At 34.1% G+C, this 21,198-nt stretch overlaps 1 protein-coding gene across 15 annotated transcripts in view; it reads right to left on the bottom strand.

Moving 5' to 3' along the window:
- LOC138699780 (multiple PDZ domain protein-like) overlaps nt 1-21,198 on the bottom strand; it is a 1,065,748-nt gene that overhangs the window by 736,231 nt on the left and 308,319 nt on the right. For all 15 annotated transcript variants that reach the window (XR_011332076.1, XM_069825918.1, XM_069825919.1 and 12 more), the window contains 4 exons: nt 16,199-16,408; nt 14,701-14,916; nt 12,466-12,639; nt 5,200-5,361 (listed from right to left, as the gene is read on the bottom strand). Coding sequence is in view for 14 of the 15 variants with exons in the window: in XM_069825918.1 (XP_069682019.1) it covers nt 5,200-5,361; nt 12,466-12,639; nt 14,701-14,916; nt 16,199-16,408 (762 nt within the window). In the remaining variant the exon portion in view is untranslated. The remainder of the gene's footprint in view (nt 1-5,199; nt 5,362-12,465; nt 12,640-14,700; nt 14,917-16,198; nt 16,409-21,198) is intronic.

Below are 21,198 nucleotides of genomic sequence, written 5' to 3'. Positions count from 1 at the left end.
CCCTCGAAATTATTCAAATTAACTTTACAGAGAGTTATACCTGAAAGCTTGATTTGCATAATACACGTCACTGTTTGTTAACAGAAAATCACAATTTAAGTCACACAGAGTTAGTGTGCACTCAGTGTTGGTTGCTTGACGGTTGTCAGCCCACTTTGAGGTCTGTGGATATAGAGGGAAAAACTGGATCGGTGTCTGGTAGAGTTCCCGGGTAGCTCAGTTGGTAGAGCGTTGGTACGTTTAACCAAAGGTCCCGGGTTTGATGCCTGGCTCCGGAACAATTTTTACTTCGAAATTATTCATTAAACAGCTAGTTTCAAACATTACAAGCTTCTATGTGTAGATCTTATTCCATTCATAGAACTGAAAATACGTTCACCAACAGATGTAGACACTGGCATTGTTGCAGCAACTGACAACCATATACTACAAATCTTGAAACGCTGAGGCTGACATAATTTTGTACAGTGTTTCAAAAGTTAAGTCTTTGTACACTTGTTTTTAACTTAAATCATTCATGAAGCAACTGATCTTCACTGATTTTTTAAAGGGAATCTTTGAAATCTTCTGCCAATTTCAGTATTTCTTTATTTCCAGCTTCAGCTAAATTTCGACTAACTGGCCATTTAATTGTGTCAAAAACCTTCATGTTTAACAAAACAGAACATGCATTAGCAAACCTTCTATTCAGATAGACTTGCCCATTGTTATTCATATTCTTAAGATCCGTTTGGAAAATAGCCTTCCCTAAATAATAACTAATATCTGCTATATCTATAGAATATGTATATCCAGTGCGATCGAGAAGTCTCTCCACAGTGCTTGTGTAGTCGAGAATCCACTAGGCATAGAATTCAAGTGGCAGCACTGGCTGCTAACCATATGATGGATTGCGGATGTGAGATGGCCAAACCGGAATGAAATATTTAAACTTATGGTTTATTTAACGACGCTCGCAACTACAGTGGTTATATCAGCATCGCCGGTGTGCCGAAATTTTGTCCTGCAGGAGTTTTTTTTTACATGCCAATAAATCTAATGACATGAGCCTGTCGAATTTAAACACACTTAAATGCCATCGACCTTGGCCGGGATCGAACCTGCAACCTCGAGCATAGAAGGCCAGCGCTATACCGACTACACTACTCAGACTGGTTCCGGAATGAATGGGGGAGTGCCAACTTTCTACAAGGTAACTAGAATTAATGGAGCTGCTGTGGAACTTTTCGATCGCACTGTATATATACAGGGTGATTCATAAGTAACTGTACAAACTCTGTAGGTTTAATGTAGTGATAAAATAAAACAAAAATGTTCTATACAACTTTTCCCGCAAATACCTGTTCATCTACATTATAATTCATAACACAAATTGCTATTTTAAATCAGCCAACTCTAATATCCACCATTTTCATGTCAAAAAGAACCACCTCCATTTCACAGCAAAGAATTTCGTAGTGTTGCTACAAAAATTTTTAGTTGATATGAGATTTGTACCTAAGGAAGACTGTAATTTATGGCAAGTGAAGATTTTTATGCCTAGAAATGCAGCAAGTAGTTAACATGAAAATTTACTTTTTTTTTTTTCACCAATTCCATAAAAAAGTCTAGCAGTATTGCGAGTTATTCTAGACACTCTGTATAATGTAATGTAAACTACTGTAAAACAATATATAAGGTATATAGTGCAATATACCGGAGGTTTCAGAATTAAACCAAAGAAATTTAAGGGACTGTAGAGGGGTCCTAGTTTAAGTATTTTGCGATAGAGAACTAGGGGTCTGCAGGTTCAAACTTGCACGTAGTGGTGTAAAATATTTTTTTGCCCGGTACACCACTGATTGAACCTGCACGTGGCATGGTATAATGCCGTCGCTCTAATTTCCAGCAGCCAATCGCGTTGCAGGTCGGCTACATTTAAACGTGTGTGTCTTGTGATTCGCTGATTCATTTCTTAAGGCTCGATAAATACTTAATATAATCGCCAGCCATTTTAGCTCTTTTTTTGGCGTTCGCAGAAAGCACATGAAGACGTTATTTGCCGCTCAATTATTTGCTGAATTACATTGCGTTTGATTTATTATCATAGGAGCTACGACATGATAATGTTTAACGGTGTAGCAAATAGATTCCTCGTATGGTAGCTCGGCAATGTGAGAACAAAAATGGCGAACGATACTACCTACCTACTACTATTAGTAGACTTTATGGAGCCTTTACTTTCTAAGACGTAAGCAAAGGGGCGGAGTCACGCCGGAAATAACAGCGTCGGGACTTTAGTACATTTTGAAATGTGTCAGATACAGTACTGCTATATTTCTGTGGCACAATCTGTAAACATTGTAGATGGTTTCTGTCAGAGAATGAGGTCCAACGTTCAAATTTCAGCAGGTGCTTTTTTTAACTAAAGGTATGTAACTCTAAACTTGTGTTGTAACATTAAAAAGTGAACTGCAGTTATTCTGTAATGTATGTAATAATGGCACTAATAAATTGTTTAGAAGGATGAAGAAAAAATGTAATGTGAGAAATGCATATCCATTACTCTGAAAAAATTACAAATTTCACACAACTTAAACATTCAAATAGAACAAAAAATGCAAGAAATAATAACACACAAGACAAAAACGTCATGAACTCCCAACTTCTGCAACCAAAGGCCAGCGTGTTTCCAACAAATATCTGAGCTCCAATATGACAGACTCAGTGGCGGCTCATGCGTATTTCTTAAGAGGAGGAAAGAAGTTAACAGCACGAAATGACACCTTCTTGAATGAAACATGCTACAAATTAGCCAACATGCATACATGTAAGACCAGGTAGTGTTGGGGTTGGCCTTCCCTTCTGTATAGCAATAATCTGTTCTTGTAAACTGAGTTTCCTAAATTGTCCAAAATAGATTATGTTTTCACTTCCATTCATTGTTGAATAATTGCAAAAATAACAATTACAAGGAAATTCACCTCGCAGCATTATTCGAGCACACTACAGCATCACACGTGTTGGAAGAAACTAGCAACTAACACATAATCGGAACTGTTTTACGGAAATGAGAATGGGAAATAATCTGAGGAAAGTGAGAACACTGCACCCACCCACGTGGTCTGTGTTGCCGCATGTACATTTTACAAGTTCAGTATCACATGCTTTTGAAGAATTTCAGTTCTTGTGAAGTCATGCTACCATTATTGTTCAAAGCTGCTAGTGGCCGTTTAATTTTTTATGTTAAAAATGATGTAGTTTGGAGTACCTACTTTCAATTTCAAATATATTTGTACAAAATTGACAACTTGGCTGTTGCCCTGTCTAGTATACAATGAATGGAAATGTATTTCAGGGGCCAAAAAGATCTGTGATACTAACGTAGAACTACTTCCTCTTTGTTTTATATAAACCCGACTTTAACTTTCAAATATCCTTGAAAGTTTCAAGTGCAATGAATAATATTTATTTATAATTTTAAAAAAAGTTTATACGGTGTCTTTCATAGCGTTGCATTAAAACTGTTTTTATTGTGCCTCCTCCTAGATGTGTTATAGTCTGATTGAATGCAACATCGTTAATGGTAGCAGTAGCGAACTTGCTACACGACTAGTCGGTTTCTATTTCCCGCCCATGCGCTGATTCAGAGGAAGATCTCCTCCCTATCCGTTCATTTACTTGCTTTAAAACTCTACTTCTTTCTCTGGCCGCTAGTGCGCTGTTGTCTATGTGTGTTAACTGCAATAAAGGAGGAATGGAGTGCCTTTCCTCCACACAAACAATCTCGCATCTTTTTCACAGTTTTCACGCAGCATATGAGCACGCATCGTTTAAAACTCGATCAACCGAGGTTTTCTTATAGCTGTGAACTTAAAAATTATCGAATCTTCCTCGAATTTCAAGGCACATATTTCATTTGGTATTTACTTTCTAAAGAAGAAAAATGTGAGGAGGATGCTCCTCCCTTCCCTCCTCCGAGGGACCACCACTGGACAGACTTGATCTCAAGTGAACTGTACTGAATCAATGACTAGTACTGTACAGTGCATGTACTCTTGCCGAAAGCATAATAAATACTACAATACTTATTTCGATGGTTCAGAAAGAAAGAACTGAGAGATCTCATCAATGAAATAAGAGTTATTGGAATAAAAAAAAAAACACAAAAAAAAAACAAAACAAAAACAAAAACTACCACTGTGAGACTCAATAAACTATCTTTTGGCCTGAAGTCTGATGCGTTATCCCTTACACTAAAGCTTTATGTTGACAATTCTATTCTAAAATAGGTACAATAACGAAATTGAATGAGGGTGAAACAAAAAGCAGTAGCGTACTGTATCATTACTTTCCAGCAATTTTACAGATCCCATAAAAGCTAAATTTTGAAAACATGGTTGATTAGCTCTTAACAGTTGGGCTTCATCCAATCCTCAATAAAGTCCGAAACCATCTCATACCATTCCATATCCTTATTTCATTTTAATACTGGACTGTGAGTAACAAATATAAACAACTTTAACAACTGATAACTCCGATATTTTTCGTTGGAGACCCTGGGTTCCCTATGTCAAACTGCTTGTCTACAACCCCTCAGTAACTAGATAAATTTCTTCGCTTGAATCTAGGAACACTCTGTATAATGTACGGTACTGCAATTCAGTATAATACAACACAATTAATGTATTGTAAGATGAAATAAAGTGACACTACTTTTAAAAGTGAATGAGTGGTAATCCGTAATAAGTAATGCCTATCCTTTATTACAATAATTCTGTAATCGACAGAAACAATTTTCATCAAACTTGTTCCACTATACATCTTGATCACACACTTTTAACACTTTGTATCACTTAAAAATATAGTTAATAATAATAATATTAATAATAATAATAATAATAATAATAATAATAATAATAATAATAATAATATTGTAGTCTGATTAGTGTAATATGTTACTAGTCAGCAATGTATGCAATGGAGGGGGAAAGGAACTGGCCACCCAACCCCATTATCTCCTGGCTTAGTTGCCTCGAATAATTCCTTACTGGTGTCACTTTTGAGGTTCAAACCTGTCTTCGGACAGTTGACTAGTGTAAATACTAGAAAATTGTTCTATTAATTTCAAGTACAATATCTTTACCGCATAAATCTTTTCCATTAGGTATCTCTATGTACCTAATTTGAAAGATTGTATCTCTTGACAAAAAGGCTTACCCTAGCTGCAAAAGCTGCCCTGTCTTGAGAAGTGTCAATCAATCGGTATGGTGCCGGGTCTCCTGGTCGACGGGCACAAACCATTCTCACATTTACAGGCAAGTCTTTCAAGATAGTTACAACCTCTATATGATTCATGCCCAGAAGGCGGTGCCCATTCACCTGAAAGAACAAATTTAAGCATGATGATTTAATAGAAGCAAATATCTGTATACAAAAATATAAGCCTATTTATATCTTTAAGAATTCTTTATTAATCTTCATGGGGGAAAAGAATGCGCCTGATAATTCAGTGAAGATTCAACATGAAGAGAGTGTGAAACATCACGGAAGTTTTTTATATCGAAGTATACGTGTATAGCTTTAGTTTATGTTTATGTGTACACATATTTTCGGTAAGGGCTATAAAGAGGTTGGAAAAGAGATAATATGCACATTTTTCTTGCTTTTGCGTGTTATTCTGTGTTTATAATCGCAATTTTCATTTAATTTATTGCATATCTTTATATACTTGAAGAAACTATCAACACACGGTTCAAATTTTCAGTTTAATTGAAAACCTATGTGCAAAGTTCATCAGCAGAAAGAAAACAAATTTATTATTTCTGATGTTAGAAAGGTTCTTCAACAAGCAGTAGAGGAAGTTTTGATCTCTAAGAAGAAATTCTTTAACACTATAAATTGTTTCTTTGACAACTAATAGGAATATGAAAGCAGACCAATTGCAGTACAATATTGCCAGATGCTAAATAGGCATGTACAGAACACGTAAATTATATAAAGCAATTGAACAACGTATGAAAAAATAAAAATTTAATCTTTTTGATCATCTGAAATGTTACAAGTTGTTACTGTTATGTAAGTAACATAAATCCTTTATATCACATTAAGAGATCAGTCATTGGAGATGATCATTGTTTTTAACTAATGTTGAGCTCTTGGCAATAAAGTCATTAACTATCTTGCTCTCAAATCTGAAAGTTAGAATTTATAAAACAGTTATATTACCGGTTGTTCTGTATGGTTGTGAAACTTGGACTCTCACTTTGAGAGAGAAACAGAGATTAAGGGTGTTTCAGAATAAGGTTCTTAGGAAAATATTTGGGCTAAGAGGGATGAAGTTACAGGACAATGGAGAAAGTTAGACAATGCAGAACTGCACACATTGTATTCTTCACCTGACATAATTAGGAACGTTAAATCCAGACGTTTGAGATGGGCAGGACATGTAGCACATATGGATGAATCCCGAAATGCATATAGTGTGTTAATTGGGAGGCCAGAGGGAAAATGACCTTTAGGGAGGCCAAGACATAGATGAAAGGATAATATTAAAATGGATTTGAGAAAGGTGGGATATGATGATAGAGACTGGATTAATCTCACCCAGGATAGGGACCGATGGCAGGCTTATGTGAGGGCAGCAATGAACCTGCAGGTCCCTTAAAAGCCGTAAGTAAGTGGGCTGGACATTGTTGAAGATGATTCCGATCCATTTCTTCCTGAAGACTGTACAATGGACAAATTGGTGAAGAAAAAATTCCAAATTTTTTTTTAAGTGTTTTGACAAAAACACGTACTAAATAATAGACTCCTAAGTTTAATGAATATATGTTGGAAAAGGTGTGAAATATGAAATACCAAAGTCGTGGTATAAAACCCAAATAATCTCCATTTTTAAAAAAAGAGACAGAGGAAAATGTCAGAACTACTGAGGCATCAGTCTACTAAATACAGGCTATAAATTATATGCAAGAATTTTGAACGAAAGATTAAGAAATATTTTAGAAGTTTTAATAATGTAAGAACAGAATGGTTTCAGAACTGGCTGCTCATGCACAGATGCTGTTTTTACGGTAAATCAGACAATTGAAAAACGGAAAGAATACAATTTAGAAACTCACTTGGTCTTTGTTTACTATGAAAAGGCTTTTGAGCGTGTTAATAGGAATAAACTCTGGTAAATAATGTATAGAAAAGACTAATCCTAACCATTTCATAAACATATTGAAAAGTATCTACAGAAACACGACAATTAACATTAATATTGGACACAGCAAATATAGCAAGGATATTCCAATTAATCAAGGTGTATGACAAAGTTTTAGTATTTCACCAAGTTTGTTTTTAATATACCTATGGATGACATTCTTAGAGAATGGAACAATAGGTCACCTAATGGTATTAAAATCACTCCTAATTTTACAGTAGTATTAAGACGATGTTATTTGCAGATGACCAGGTTTTAATAAATAAAAGTGAAGATAATCTATAGAAATCAATATATCACTTACAAAGAATAAGTGAGATGTATAATTTTAAAATGTCAACATAAAACACAGACAATGGCTTTTAATGGAAAATACAGTGTCAGAACTAAAATTACAAACACACAAGTGAAAGTAGAAACAAACTTCCAATGTTCCAGCAGATATGTGGTACAATAAATAGAACACTGAAAGGTAAAACAAGGAAAGACACTCAAAGTTTTATAATGTACCTAACAACAGTACCAGTCCTATTATATGGATCAGGGACCTGGACTCTCGCAAGCAATGACAGAAAGAAATTATTGCAATCATCTGAAATGCAGTTTCTAAGATCGGTCAAGGGTTGCACTAGGCTAGATAGAATTAAGAAAGGGGATATAAGAAGCGAACTAAATGTGGTATCACTGGAAGAAAGATTCGTAATTTTAGAGAGCAGTGGATTGAACATCTAGAGAGAATGGATAGCAACCAAATTTCAAGACGAATACTAACACATAGACCAAAAGGAAAAAGAGATCAAGTAAGACCAAGCTTGAAGTCTAATCCCTGAAGTGAAGAAGAAAAAGAAGTTTTGACAAACAGTAATGCCCTCTGAAAAGATACAACTGCACTTTTCTTTGGATACTCAGGAATTATATTTCGTTGTACACTGAGACAGTACCATCTTCTATTATTTGAAAAATCGTGAACATGGTATGATATTATTTCCTGATATTTTGAGTTGATAAATCTTTCAACTGTTGGAAATGATAAGTTGACATGGGATTTTGTAAGATTTTACTTCCCTTCTTAGCAAGACAGTCAGTAGTTTCATTACCGGATAATCCACAGTGTGCTGGTATCCATTGAAACATTATCCCTTTATTGAGCTTCATCAGATGGTGTATAATTTTCCAACATCCAGTTATTATTTTACTTTTAGGTAACAGATTGGTTGTTATAGCAGTAATGGCTGCTTTAGAATCACTGCATATAACAGCTTGGCGTGACATAAATGATATATGTTACTTACATAACAGTAACAACTTGTAACATTTCAGATGACAAAGAAGATTACATTTTAATTTTGCATGCATTGTTCAATTGCTTCATATAAGTTACGTATTCTGTACATGCTTAATAGCTGGTGATACTGGTCTATACCGTAGTTACTTTGCCTCCGTATGCCTTTATTTGCACACAGAATAGTTTCTGAATCTAAGCATTAGAGTAGTGGTTCCCAACTGGTGTGTTGCACAGCCCCATGGAGTGTGTCGCGAAAGTTTTGAAATTGAAAAATAAATTTTATGCCATCTAGAAAGTCTCTTTACAACGCATTTTTTAGTTTACAACGAAGTCTTTGATATGGTATATTTTATTTTGAAATAGACTTTACCAATGAAATGTGAATACCTGGAACAATACTGAGTTTAATTTTTCTGCCTGGAGATAATTCGAATGAAAGTGAACACTGCAACAATGCTTAGTAATTCGTTTACTCTTCCCACTTAGTAATAAACAGAATTTAGAATCATCAGAACATATTGGTCAGTTTCAATAACTTACGTGTGAGCAGATGATAGTGTGGCTATTTTATCAAAAGTGCTTTATTCAGATTTTATCACGGACAAATTTTTAATTCGAAAAAGACAATCTGAATCAAGGTCTGGTTTAGATGACAGCAGTGCTAATTCAAATAATGTGAGCAACAATTCTCTTCAGGATTCACAAAAAAGTACTGTATTTCGTAAATATAGTGATGAATACCTGCAATATCTTTTTTTTGTGGCATGGTGATGAATATGAACAAAATACTGAGTATCTTATATGCGGAAATGTTTTGTCAAATCAGTCGATGGTGCTGAATAAACTAAAAAAAAATATTTATAACTGCCGTTTTCAACGTCATAAGTGTGAATCAGCATTTTCTACCATGAAAATAGTGAAATCTAAACAAAGGAACAGACTGCTGCTTATCTTGAAGATGATTTATGTGTTTGTCTGTCAACCATAAGGCCACATATAGAGAAACTCTGTGCAACCCACCAAGCGCAGACTTCACATTAATTTAAATAGGTGAGTTTTCAAAAATGACAATAAAAATCTTTTATTGGACATCCAGCATAGATTGGTTGGGATTTTTTTACACATACTACCTTTGTTTCTTTCTAATGCCACTCAAGTTGCTCCTTATTTTTTTTTTTTTTTTTTTTAGAATTTTCGATTGTGTGTTAACATCGATCTATCTACGACACTGGAAGTTGTTATCAGTGATTTTTTTCTGGCGGAACACACTTCAACGGCGTTCCAGCACCATTTTGTTGCATTTTCCATTATGAAACCGAAATATGTGTGAATAACTATGTTTTTCTTTGAATTCCGCTTAGACCTTGTAAGTCTTAGTTGGACGAAAAGGAGGTTAAAATGTCAAAATTCCCGTGCAACGAACAGTAATCATTTCCCGTCTGCTATAAAATATTCTACACAGAGTTCCACCACATTTTTCTCCAGAAGAAAAGGACTGGTTGTTATTATTATATTATTAACAAAAACAAATAAATGTGTCGCGATATAATGGGGGTTCAGTAAAGTGTGTCGTCAGTGAAAAAAGGTTGGGAACCACTGCATTAGAGGAATTTAGCTTTGCTAAACTTTTGATACAGTACGAGATATCAGGAGGAATGAAGGATGCCATGAATATGTAGTGTTGAGTGGCATAACCGTCATGTACGTTTATGGTCTAGTACCGAAAAGAGGGCTCTTGATTCTTGTTGCATAACAATGCACCAAGCCACAGGGCTCTCATTGTTGGGGAGCTCTGGTAAGCAAAGAAGTCTGTGTACTGTTGCATGCACCATATTCATTGAACTCAGTGCTGTGTCTCTCCCTTTTTTTCCCAAAGCTCAAAACAATATTCAAGGGCTTTCATTTTGATGCCGTGGATACCGTTTGAAAAGTCAACAATGAATGCATTGAACAGAATACCAGACACAGTCTTTCGCATCCCTTCCAGTTGCTCAGTTGCTTCATGAACATTGCGTGCAATGAGTAGATGTATTTTGAATAAATACTGTTCAGATTGTTCATATGAAATCATTATTTTCCCCAGCTCCAGTTCCATTTTTTAGTTTCTATATTATGTACAATATTGTCTCAATATAGTGGATTTCAGTTTAACTTACTTTTCAGTTTTACGTATACATTTTAAATCCACTACTACTGTAAAATCCCTACATTATAATACAAAGATATTTAATTTTTACATTATCATTACTTGTGATCATTTTATGATTAATTACGAACATTTTTACAGTTGATAATTATATATTTTTTTAACATTTGCATCTTTATTTCATCTATTATTGGTTGCAAAGTTTATGTATTATATGTAGAGTATCTGCTTTTATTTTGAACATGTTGGCTAGAAGCTTAGTATTGTGTTGTGGAGTATAGCATCTTGCATGCATATGATTTTTGTCCTACATTGTTTCTAGCAAGAATGATTGATTCTCGAGTCACTGAGTAAACTTCAAAAGTTTGTAGAAGATAAGTTATTGAGAAAAACAATCGAAACTGAAATTAAGAACTTCTTCAAATTTTGTTGATTGTAGTGTAGCCTATATCATGTGTACATTTATTATAGGTAGTAACATATTTTTTAACATAAATAATTTCTTCGTGTAACAATTTTAAAATTGAGTGATATATACTGTATGTTACTTGCAGTTTTGTATAGGCATAGTGGGTTTCTTGAGTTTGTTAAATCTTGGAGTAAACACAGAAATAGTAAATGAAAGGTAAGATATGTTGTGGAGTAACTCTACATTATCTAATGTAAAATCAAAACAACTGTGTTATAACAGAACTTCCTTTCCGTTATAACGTACTTTTCAAAATAAAGTATAAATAATATTATTTTCTAATGTATATTATACTGAGATTTCACTGTATACGGACACAACTTACACTATACATTCCAATGGTCACCTATTATGCTTGAAGATATCTACACTTTGAACAATATTCCATTGATGGTAGTATGAGTAATTATAGCATTAACTGCAAATAACTCTTGTCTGCCCATTAACTTGATGCTTCATGTAACATTCCTACTACAGTGAGCTTCTTTCTTTCCCTATCCACAGGGAATTCGCTCTCCCATATAGGAGATGAGAATACTGTGATTCCCGCCAAGTGAAAAATAAAAACAATTATTGCAATATTTTTATTTTCCCGTAGTGTCCCCCCCCCCCCCAAAAAAAATTTGAATATCGTTGTAATGATGGATAAAACATATCATAAATATATGAAATATGCCGGATCAATAAAATGTATCAATGGAACACAGTTTATCATTTTATCTGCTTTTGTTGTAGGAAGGTTCAACTGTATGTACACAACTGATTTTAATGCAGTGAATAAAGATACATTACCTTTCAGTAACAGAAAATTATTTTCAAACTGAACCAAGTAGGATCTCAATCTTTTAAAAAAATTGAGATAGGGACAGTTAGCATGGTGCTACTCATATTGTGTTTGTCATATTTATAAGATTTGTAAGAATCTATTATTATATGTTAAAATGTTTTGTTATGGGACATAAAACTTGTGAATACAATGTTTACTTCTCGCAATGCACTTGTAACAAAACTTGTCTTCCTGTTTATGCTCTTCATAACTTAATTTTAGTTTCATTTCTTTTCTTGAATATAAATGATCAAATTGTTGCATTGAATCAATACAGCTACAATCAAGTTCTACATACTGTAATATGATAATACTGCGGAGTAGAAAGAAATTACGATTCGCCAAGCCCTCTACCAAAATCCGACTTTATATGCCATCAAGTTTTGAGTTGGAATAAAACAATTTGTATAATGTCATGTCTGTACATAGAAGTGGGCTGTATATATAAGGTATGAATAAATGAATAAAATGTTAATAACAACAAAAGGTTATTAAACTCTGCAGATCTCCTAGTTCATCCAATTAATTTCAGATGCACACATTTGCTCACCTCCAATAACTCGTCCCCAGAATGCAAGCGTCCATTGGTTCCAACAGGACCCTCAGGTAAGATTGATCTGATGTAATGATGTGGACGCACTTCCTGACCATCCTCCACATCAACTGTGCCCTCCAGACTGATCCCTAGACCACCACCCTCTCCGAACTTGCATAATTGTGCCACCTGTATAATAAAAAAGAATTCTAGGAGAAGTTCTCACTAGTCAGAACTGGTAACAGACATAACATGTCCTGCAGGATGTAATTAGGTGCAAATGGTAAAAGTATCTCCTATACATGCCATGAAGGAGCTTGGAGGAAATAGAGGTCGAGATCAACAGTATGCTTTTTTTAAATTCGGTTATTTTACGATGCTTTATCAACTGCGATGGTTTTCTAGCATCTAAGTGAGATGAAGGTGATAATGCCAGCGATATAAGTCCAGGGTCCAGTGCCGAAAGTTACCCAGCATTTGTTCTTAATGAACTAAGAGAAAACCTCGAGAAAAACCTCAAGCAGGTAATTTGTCCCAGGATTTGAATCCGGGCCCACTTGTTTCACAGTCAGACGTGCTAACCATTATTCCTTGGGTTGTCAACTCACACGTATTTCCTGAGATCTTCTGTTCCCTAATTTTTAACATTCTCCTGGCTCTCGTATTTTTCTTTTCTTCGAGCATTTTTCTGCCTTTTTTTCTGCATAATATAAAAATCTTTATTGTAAATATTTCATTTTGTCGTGAATGATGATTTATGTGATGAATTTTGTTGTTCAAGAGATGCAATAAAATGTGCAGTCTTCTCAGAAAGTAATGCTTGCCAGAAATGGATTTAAAAAATCAAACAATGTTGTTGTTGTTGTCCAGTGCCTTGCATCTGGCAATGAAGCCATTAGCAGTCGTGCTTTCCAATACTTTTGAACTGTAGTTTCTTCTGATCTTAATGCTTCACAGGTCTTCAAGTGATCTTGATTCATTTCTGCTGGATCATTACACAGGACACATATAAAATCAAACAATGTTAATGTTATAAATTTGTAAAAAATACTGGCGAGTTTTGGTCTAAGCACACCAAATAGTAATGATCACACAAAGAGGTTGTTTTATCTCATGAACAATAATTGGACAGATGTTCGAAACAGAAGCACAACTCATAATCAAACCAGAGCTGCAAACTGCCGACTTCAACTATTACACGAGACAAAATCTCTCTCAACATGCTCTTAATTGACGCCTAGCTGTCAAAGTGTAGAATAAAGTTGTTTTTTAGTAACTTAAGTGAATGATTTGTCAATCTTTTATGTGAAAATTTGTCAATTCCTTACTCTTCCATATTTTCTTAAAAAAAAAGTTGACAACCCTAGTTACTCCACAGCAGGTACTCTATGCTTTCTTGACCTCGACACTAAAGTGAGGTGGTCTGATCAGCACCATGCTCCAACTACCTTTTATCTCTGGGAATGATCTGATACTAAATTTGATATTTTTTCCTTAAGAAATTTACGATCAAAAATCACAAAATATTAACAATTCTCTAAGAAATAAAAAAAAAAAAGACATTATTTTGTTAAACTGAAGTGTCACTGATATTTTGTACAACTGGTGTTCCTTGTTTTAAGGTTCTACTCTACTGCAGCATTGTATAATATTATAATGTTTCAAAATGTTTTGCATCATTTCACATTTCGCACTTGATTTTGTAATGTATTTTAGTAATTAAACATATCAGAGTAACTTTCACTGGACTTTAAATAATAATAAAAACATTTTGCGGATAATTCGCGATTTTCGATATTTCACCGAAGTTCGTGCATTAATTACAGCGAATTATCGAGTATATTGATTTTGTTAGGATCAGCTTCGCTTCAATGCGAGACTGTTATTGCAAAGAATGCAATTCAGTGAAATAAAAATTCTAATTTTGTTAGAATTTTAGCTTATTAAATAAGAAGTATAAATGTTGTAATTGCTATAGAAGTGCAGTGTTCTTGTATGAGAACGCAATTAAATTTTGTTGTTGCGTTAGTTGGTTAGCAATATTATTCCTAACAATGTCTCAATTAAAGATCATGACATAAGAAATAATAGACAATAGTTTCTAATTCTCTTTATGCCGTCTACAAGAGCATTATAAAAATATGGTGGCTAAAGCTATTCATTGTCATAAAGCAAATGACGTATTCTATTAAAATGAAAACCTTATCAAATAAATAATGTAAATATATGCAACAAATAATAAAAACGTACCACTATTTCTACATCTGGTCCCATGATCTTTCCCCATTTCGCTTTTATTGCTGCCTCAACAGCAGGCTTCAGCTTTCCAACATAATTCGTGTCAATCAATGCTTCCACATCTTCAACAACAACATCTGGGTTCATGGCCTCCAGTGGCTCCAGCACCATGGAGTCAATCGTTGTGTGTGATTCGCCTTCTACCTCAATCTCTGTCTCCTCTCCGTCCTGAAAGACAAAGAGTTGAAAATTAAGTTTACATTAAAATGTTGCTGACAGCACTTCACAATTAGGGCACTGGCTCTTCTTAACTGTTGCGAATTACACATGTATAGTGGCGCAAATCATTACATACAGAAAGCTGTGAACTATTTATATTTCAAAAAGGCAAGTTCCCACTCTTTTTTTTCCTACAGATCTACATAATTATCATGGTGAAGACTGTTGTCATGAACTGTGAACAGAGGAATGGTGGGCCTGGATATAGAATTTAAATTTCTATTATTTAACAAAGAAATATTTCACAGGGTATCCACTAGAACATGGAGGCTGGCTTCTTTAAAATATTATTATGTGCACTGGCAAAAAAAAAAAAAAAAAAAAAGAAGCTCGAAGTTAATGCTATTGATAACCATATCTACAGAAAATATATTGGTTAACACAATAACAAACCGACATTTCGTTTAATTAACAAATAATTCAATTGCTTTCCAAACACAGACATACAGCATATGTATGAATATATTAAATTAAAAAATATATGTGTTCCATTTATTTTTACTCGTGATGTACATAATAATAATAATAATAATAATAATAATAATAATAATAATAACAACAACAATAATAGCAATAACAATAAAAATAAAAATAATAATAATAATAACAATAACAATAACAATAAAAAAAAATAATAATAACAACAACAATAATAAGAGCAATAATAATAATAATAATAAAATATTTTAATATTTCTTAGACAGAAAGTAATCTCACTGCTAACCTGCAACATTAAAAATCAGCACAGCTGAAATGAAGCAATGTCGAGCATGTACAGTAGTAGCAAAACAACCAGACTGACCCTTGTAGTTGATTTCAGAGCCTTGTTCACTCCAGAGCCACAATAGACTGGTAACTAAGACTTTCGTGGTTGGAATCCTGCCTGGGAAGGAAACTTTTTTTTTTTGTTCCTTATTCAAATTTATTCCCAATACTTTTCGATTGCAGCAATATTTTACTATTTAATTAACTTATTATTCTCAGAACATGAATTTTACCAGCTTATTTTCTAATGGCTTTCGAAATGGGCTATGTCAGCAGTCGAAACTACAACAATTTCAATAGATTACTCGCTATCTTGTGAATGCGAACGTGACATGCGCAATGGCTTATTTCGAGGACTTTGATTATTCCGTCAGTCCGGTTTTTTTGCCACTACTGTACTTAATTTTCACTTCGCCCCTGCTCATTACAACAAAAGCACACCATGCACATGTGTAGTGATACTCACCGTACTGACAGGAAAGCGGGGTAGTGATGTTGCTGAGGGTGAGGAAGGAGTCGGAGGTTTCAGCTCACTGTTGGCAATTGCTTGTTGTAGCTGTTCGAACTTGGGACCACGCAGATATCTCTCCAAACACAGCTTTACAGTTTGACCCGTACTTCTCAATACTTCCACAGCCTGATGGTTTGTGTAACCCTGGAGGGAACGCCCATCCACCTAAAGAACAAACACCCATCATTATTACCATCTCTGTTTAAAATTACTAGGGCTGAAAATTCGCCCTACTACAGTGAAAGAGTAACAATCTAGCAGAAATCCTTATTTTCTACCAGCCATAAAAGGTACATAATCGTAACAGCTGGAAATAAAATTTACTTTCAAACTAGTGTTCCAGAATTCATACCAAAAATACATACAGAAACTCAAGTTTGTTGATGATACTAATTGAGGAGGGCTTTGCCGGAAGAAAGGCGGATAGACCTATACGCCCTTCTTCGGGAAAACGGTTTATAATGTAGTGAATAATTATAGTAGCGAAATTTTGTTTTGATTGTACTGTACATACCTGCAGGACAGGGCTGCGTGCGTGTATAACATTTTATTCAAGCGTGTTTTAAAATCTTAGATTGCATGTATCTCAATTCGCCATATTGACGTATACGCCCTTTTTCCGACAAACCCCTCAATTAATACTATTTAAAATTAATTAATTTGTACATAAGAAAACTAAATTTCGAATCTATAAAACAATGATTAGAACGGTACTCTGTTATGGATGTGAAACTTGGGTAATGAATAATAAGGTAGAATTAGCCTTAGGTGCATTTGAAAGAAAGATATTGAGGCGGATAGTTGGACCAGTTAATGAAAATGGACAATGGAGGATAAGGTATAACCAGGAAGTAATGGAACAATATCGAGATATGGATGTAGTGACACACATCAAACTCCGAAGATTGGAATGGGCTGGGCATATAAATAGAATGGAGAACCAGAGTATACCTAGGAAAGTAATGGAGGGAAGGATATATGGTAAAAGACCGATAGGCAGACCGAAGGATAGATGGACTGATGCAATGAGAGAGGATGCTAGACAAGTTTTGGGAGTAACGGCATGGAAGAGAACATCACTGGACAGATCTGATTGGAAGAAGAGAACACAGGAGGTCAAGGCCCAATTTGGGCTGTAGTAACATAGCAGAAGAAGAAGAAGAAAATTAAAGTAGTAGACACTTGCATTATACGTAAGGAAGTGTAATATATACAGTAAACCCTATTTTAACCTTTCATAAGAATAATGCAATTAATTTCTGCTTTTAAGGAAACCCGCTTTAAGGAAAATCCTGCTTTTAAGGAATACTTTTCAAGTGGATTTTGTGATAATGAAGCCCGAAATATCGACTTGACTTTCAATAATCTAACAGTACTGGCATATTCAATAGCGCATCTCAATCAATAGTAATGCAGCACCATGTGGCAGAAAGTGAAAATAATAAGAAATGTCGAGGCTAATCCTTAAGTAACACTAATGCATATGGCAAAAAGCATTGTTTGCTAACTACTTCATTATGGGGAATAATGAAGAAGAAAGAATAAATTTTCAATGCCGAGTTTCAGTGTGGTTTGGATTCAACAAAAAGAAAAAACATTTGTGCATCACCATTTGAAGAGTTAATAAAAATATTATAATGAAATTTGTTATAAATAATAATTGTAGGCCTAATTAAATGATTATAATATTTGGCATATAACACACGTTAGTCCTAGTTATTTTAGCCTTTCTTCTTTTAAGGGGGGGGGGGAGTAATCCGTAAGAGATTCATTAAAAAGAGTTCTATGGTATATGGAATCAATGTAAAAATGGATTTGGCACTTCTAGGAAGGTACAGAGCCAAGTCAATTACTGCATAGAATGTACTAGCTTTGGAGTGGTAAAGCACAATAAGCCTCAGGCTGTGGTGCTAGCCTTTGGTTCCCTCCTCTGTATAAAGAAAAAAAAAACTTTTTTTTTTTTTCACTGTACTTGCAATATCTCCATCTGGTGGCCCGGATGGGAAAATCTTCTTTGAGATTTCAATGTTGACTTTTGTCTCAGGACCTGTTTATGCAATCAGCTGACTTTGAATGCCTTTTGTGAACCTTCTTTGGCACTTGATTTAGCTTTGTTTCTAAATTTAAAATTTACTGTGTCACTATCTGTTATTTCACAGTCTTCTAATTTGTTAAATTATGACATTCACATTATTTCATTATTATTATTATTATTATTATTATTATCACCATCATCATATTATTATTATTATTATTATTATTATTATTATCATCATTAATTGTACTATTGTTAATATTAATTAACAGAAAAGATTGTATTAGAGACCTCGGAGTATTAATTCACAATAAATTATATTTGCACAACCACACTGATTATATTTATAACCATGCAATAAGAATGTTAGGAATAATTCGGTCAATTACTTATTCTTTTTCAACACCTGAGTCTCTTTTAATACTATACTATACATTAGTGAGATCGAAACTCGAATATGCATCTGTAGTTTGGAACTCTATTACTAGTTCTGATTCGGCAAAACTGGAAAATATTCAAAGGAAATTTATTTCATTATGTTCGTACAGATTCCTGCCTAATAACTCTGGGTATAACTATGATAAAAAATGCGAGCACTTTAATTGTTGAAGCCTATATGCCAGACATCATGATCTCGATTACTTATTATCAGGGAAAGGATTTATATGTAAATACATATTTACTTATAAAGCTAATATAATTTATATTTTGCATTATCTTTATGTTTCACAATGTGTAGGGTTGAAAAATCCTACTTTTATTTTCCATATTTTTCCATATTTTAGAGTTTAGTACATATTTTCGTTAATTTCCATATATTTTCCATATTTCATATAAAACAGTCCATATTATATTAGGTTTAACAATAAAACAAAACAAAATTCCATTAACTTTTAAAAATACATTTCAACAATAGAGATTTAAACACATGTTCAGTAATCCCTTTAACATCAGAGTTATTTGAAAATTAGCAGTCCTATCAACAATGGGAAAGTAAGTTACAAAACTGTATTAATTTAATTTAAAATTTTTAACAGACTTCAGTTGTGCAGCTCAACAGTTAAATGCCAGTCAGAGTACACATAGGTTCAGTTTTGTAAATCATACTATAAAGACGGTAAATATGCCAAAAGTACGTCATTCAGTCAATTTAAAATCAAAACTAACAAGTTACATTTCAGAATTTAAAGAAGATGGTTTATCAACTGACAATAAAATATTATTTTGTAATTTGTGTCAGTGTGCAGTATCATCTACACAAAAGTTCCTGGTGCAACAACACATTACAACTAGTAAACATCAGGCCAACAAACAACTAAATTCCAAGCAGAGACAATTGTTTTTAACACAACCAACAACATCGAATGTAAGATCTGAGTTTAACATCGACCTGTGCCGTTCTCTCATCTCTGCTGATATTCCTCTCTACAAACTAAAGAATAAGGTCTTCAGGGAATTCCTTGAAAAATATACTCAACATACAATCCCGGATGAGTCAACACTTAGGAAGACGTATGCTCCATCCATCTACGATGAGACAATACAGAAGATAAGAGATGAAATTAAAGATAGTTCAATTTGGGTTTCCATTGATGAGACTCCCGACAAAGAAGGTAGACTTGTTGGTAATGTAGTTATCGGTTTGTTAAGTGAACAATATTCTGAACGAATTCTTTTACATTGTGATGTTCTAGAAAAGTGCAATAACAAAACTATAGTTAAACTGTTCAACGAAGCTATGGGTATCCTGTGGCCAAAGGGTATTATGTACGACAATGTGTTATTCTTTATTAGCGATGCTGCCCCTTATATGGTCAAAGCTGGACAAGCATTATCTGTTGTATATCCTAAATTGACTCATTTTACTTGTGTGGCGCATGCATTTCATCGTGTGGCAGAAGTGGTCAGAGACAATTTCCCTAAAGTAGATTTGTTGATTTCATCAGTGAAAAAAGTATTTCTCAAAGCTCCCAGTAGAGTTAACGTGTTGAAAGAAATGTACCCTGAAATTCCATTGCCACCAAAGCCAATTTTAACTAGATGGGGTACATGGCTAGAAGCAGTTGAACATTATGCCGAACATATAGACTCTATTAACAATGTTCTCCTTGCATTGGACTCTGAAGATGCAGTCTCAATTGATACTGCGAAAACAGTTACCTGTGACATAAGTGTGAAGAATGACTTAGCTCACATTCAGCATACATTTTCATGCATCATAAAAACGCTCAAAAGTCTCCAAAATAGGCACCTTTCACTATCTGAAAGTTTTGAAATTATAAATAGTACTGTGGAACAACTGAATCGTGGTAGAGGTAAAGTTGCAGATGCAGTAAGAGCTAAGGTGGACACTGTACTTTCAAAAAACCCTGGATATGAAGAACTACAAAAGGTTGTTGCTGTGATGAGTGGTGAATCAACAGTGAAGATTAACTTGGACTTATCCCCAGCAGACATTGTGAAATTGAATTATGTACCAGTTACTTCTTGTGACGTCGAACGCTCTTTTAGTCAGTATAAATCTATCCTCAGAGACAATAGAAGAAGATTCACTTTTCAGCACTTGAAAGAAATGTTTGTAACCTATTGTTATGGTAACAGACAATAAAAATTGTGTTTTGTTGAAACTACATTGGAAGATAAGGTACGTCCATTATATTTTTTGTTTAGTTTGATTAAAATGTACCAATATTTAACGTACATAGTCATTTTTTTATAATTTTAAGTCCATATTTAATTCCATATTTTGGTAAAAATCCATATTTAATTCCATATTTTGGTAAAAATAACTACATATATATTTACATATTTCATATATTTTTAGTCCATATAAATCCGTTCCCTGCTTATTATGTAAGGTCCTTAAAGGTGACATTAATTGTCAATCTTTCTTAAACAGTGTCAGCCTTCGTATTCCTAT

The sequence above is a fragment of the Periplaneta americana genome, chromosome 5 (assembly GCF_040183065.1).
Source record: "Periplaneta americana isolate PAMFEO1 chromosome 5, P.americana_PAMFEO1_priV1, whole genome shotgun sequence".
Taxonomy (NCBI): domain Eukaryota; kingdom Metazoa; phylum Arthropoda; class Insecta; order Blattodea; family Blattidae; genus Periplaneta; species Periplaneta americana.
This window is presented reverse-complemented; position numbering and strand designations above follow the sequence as displayed.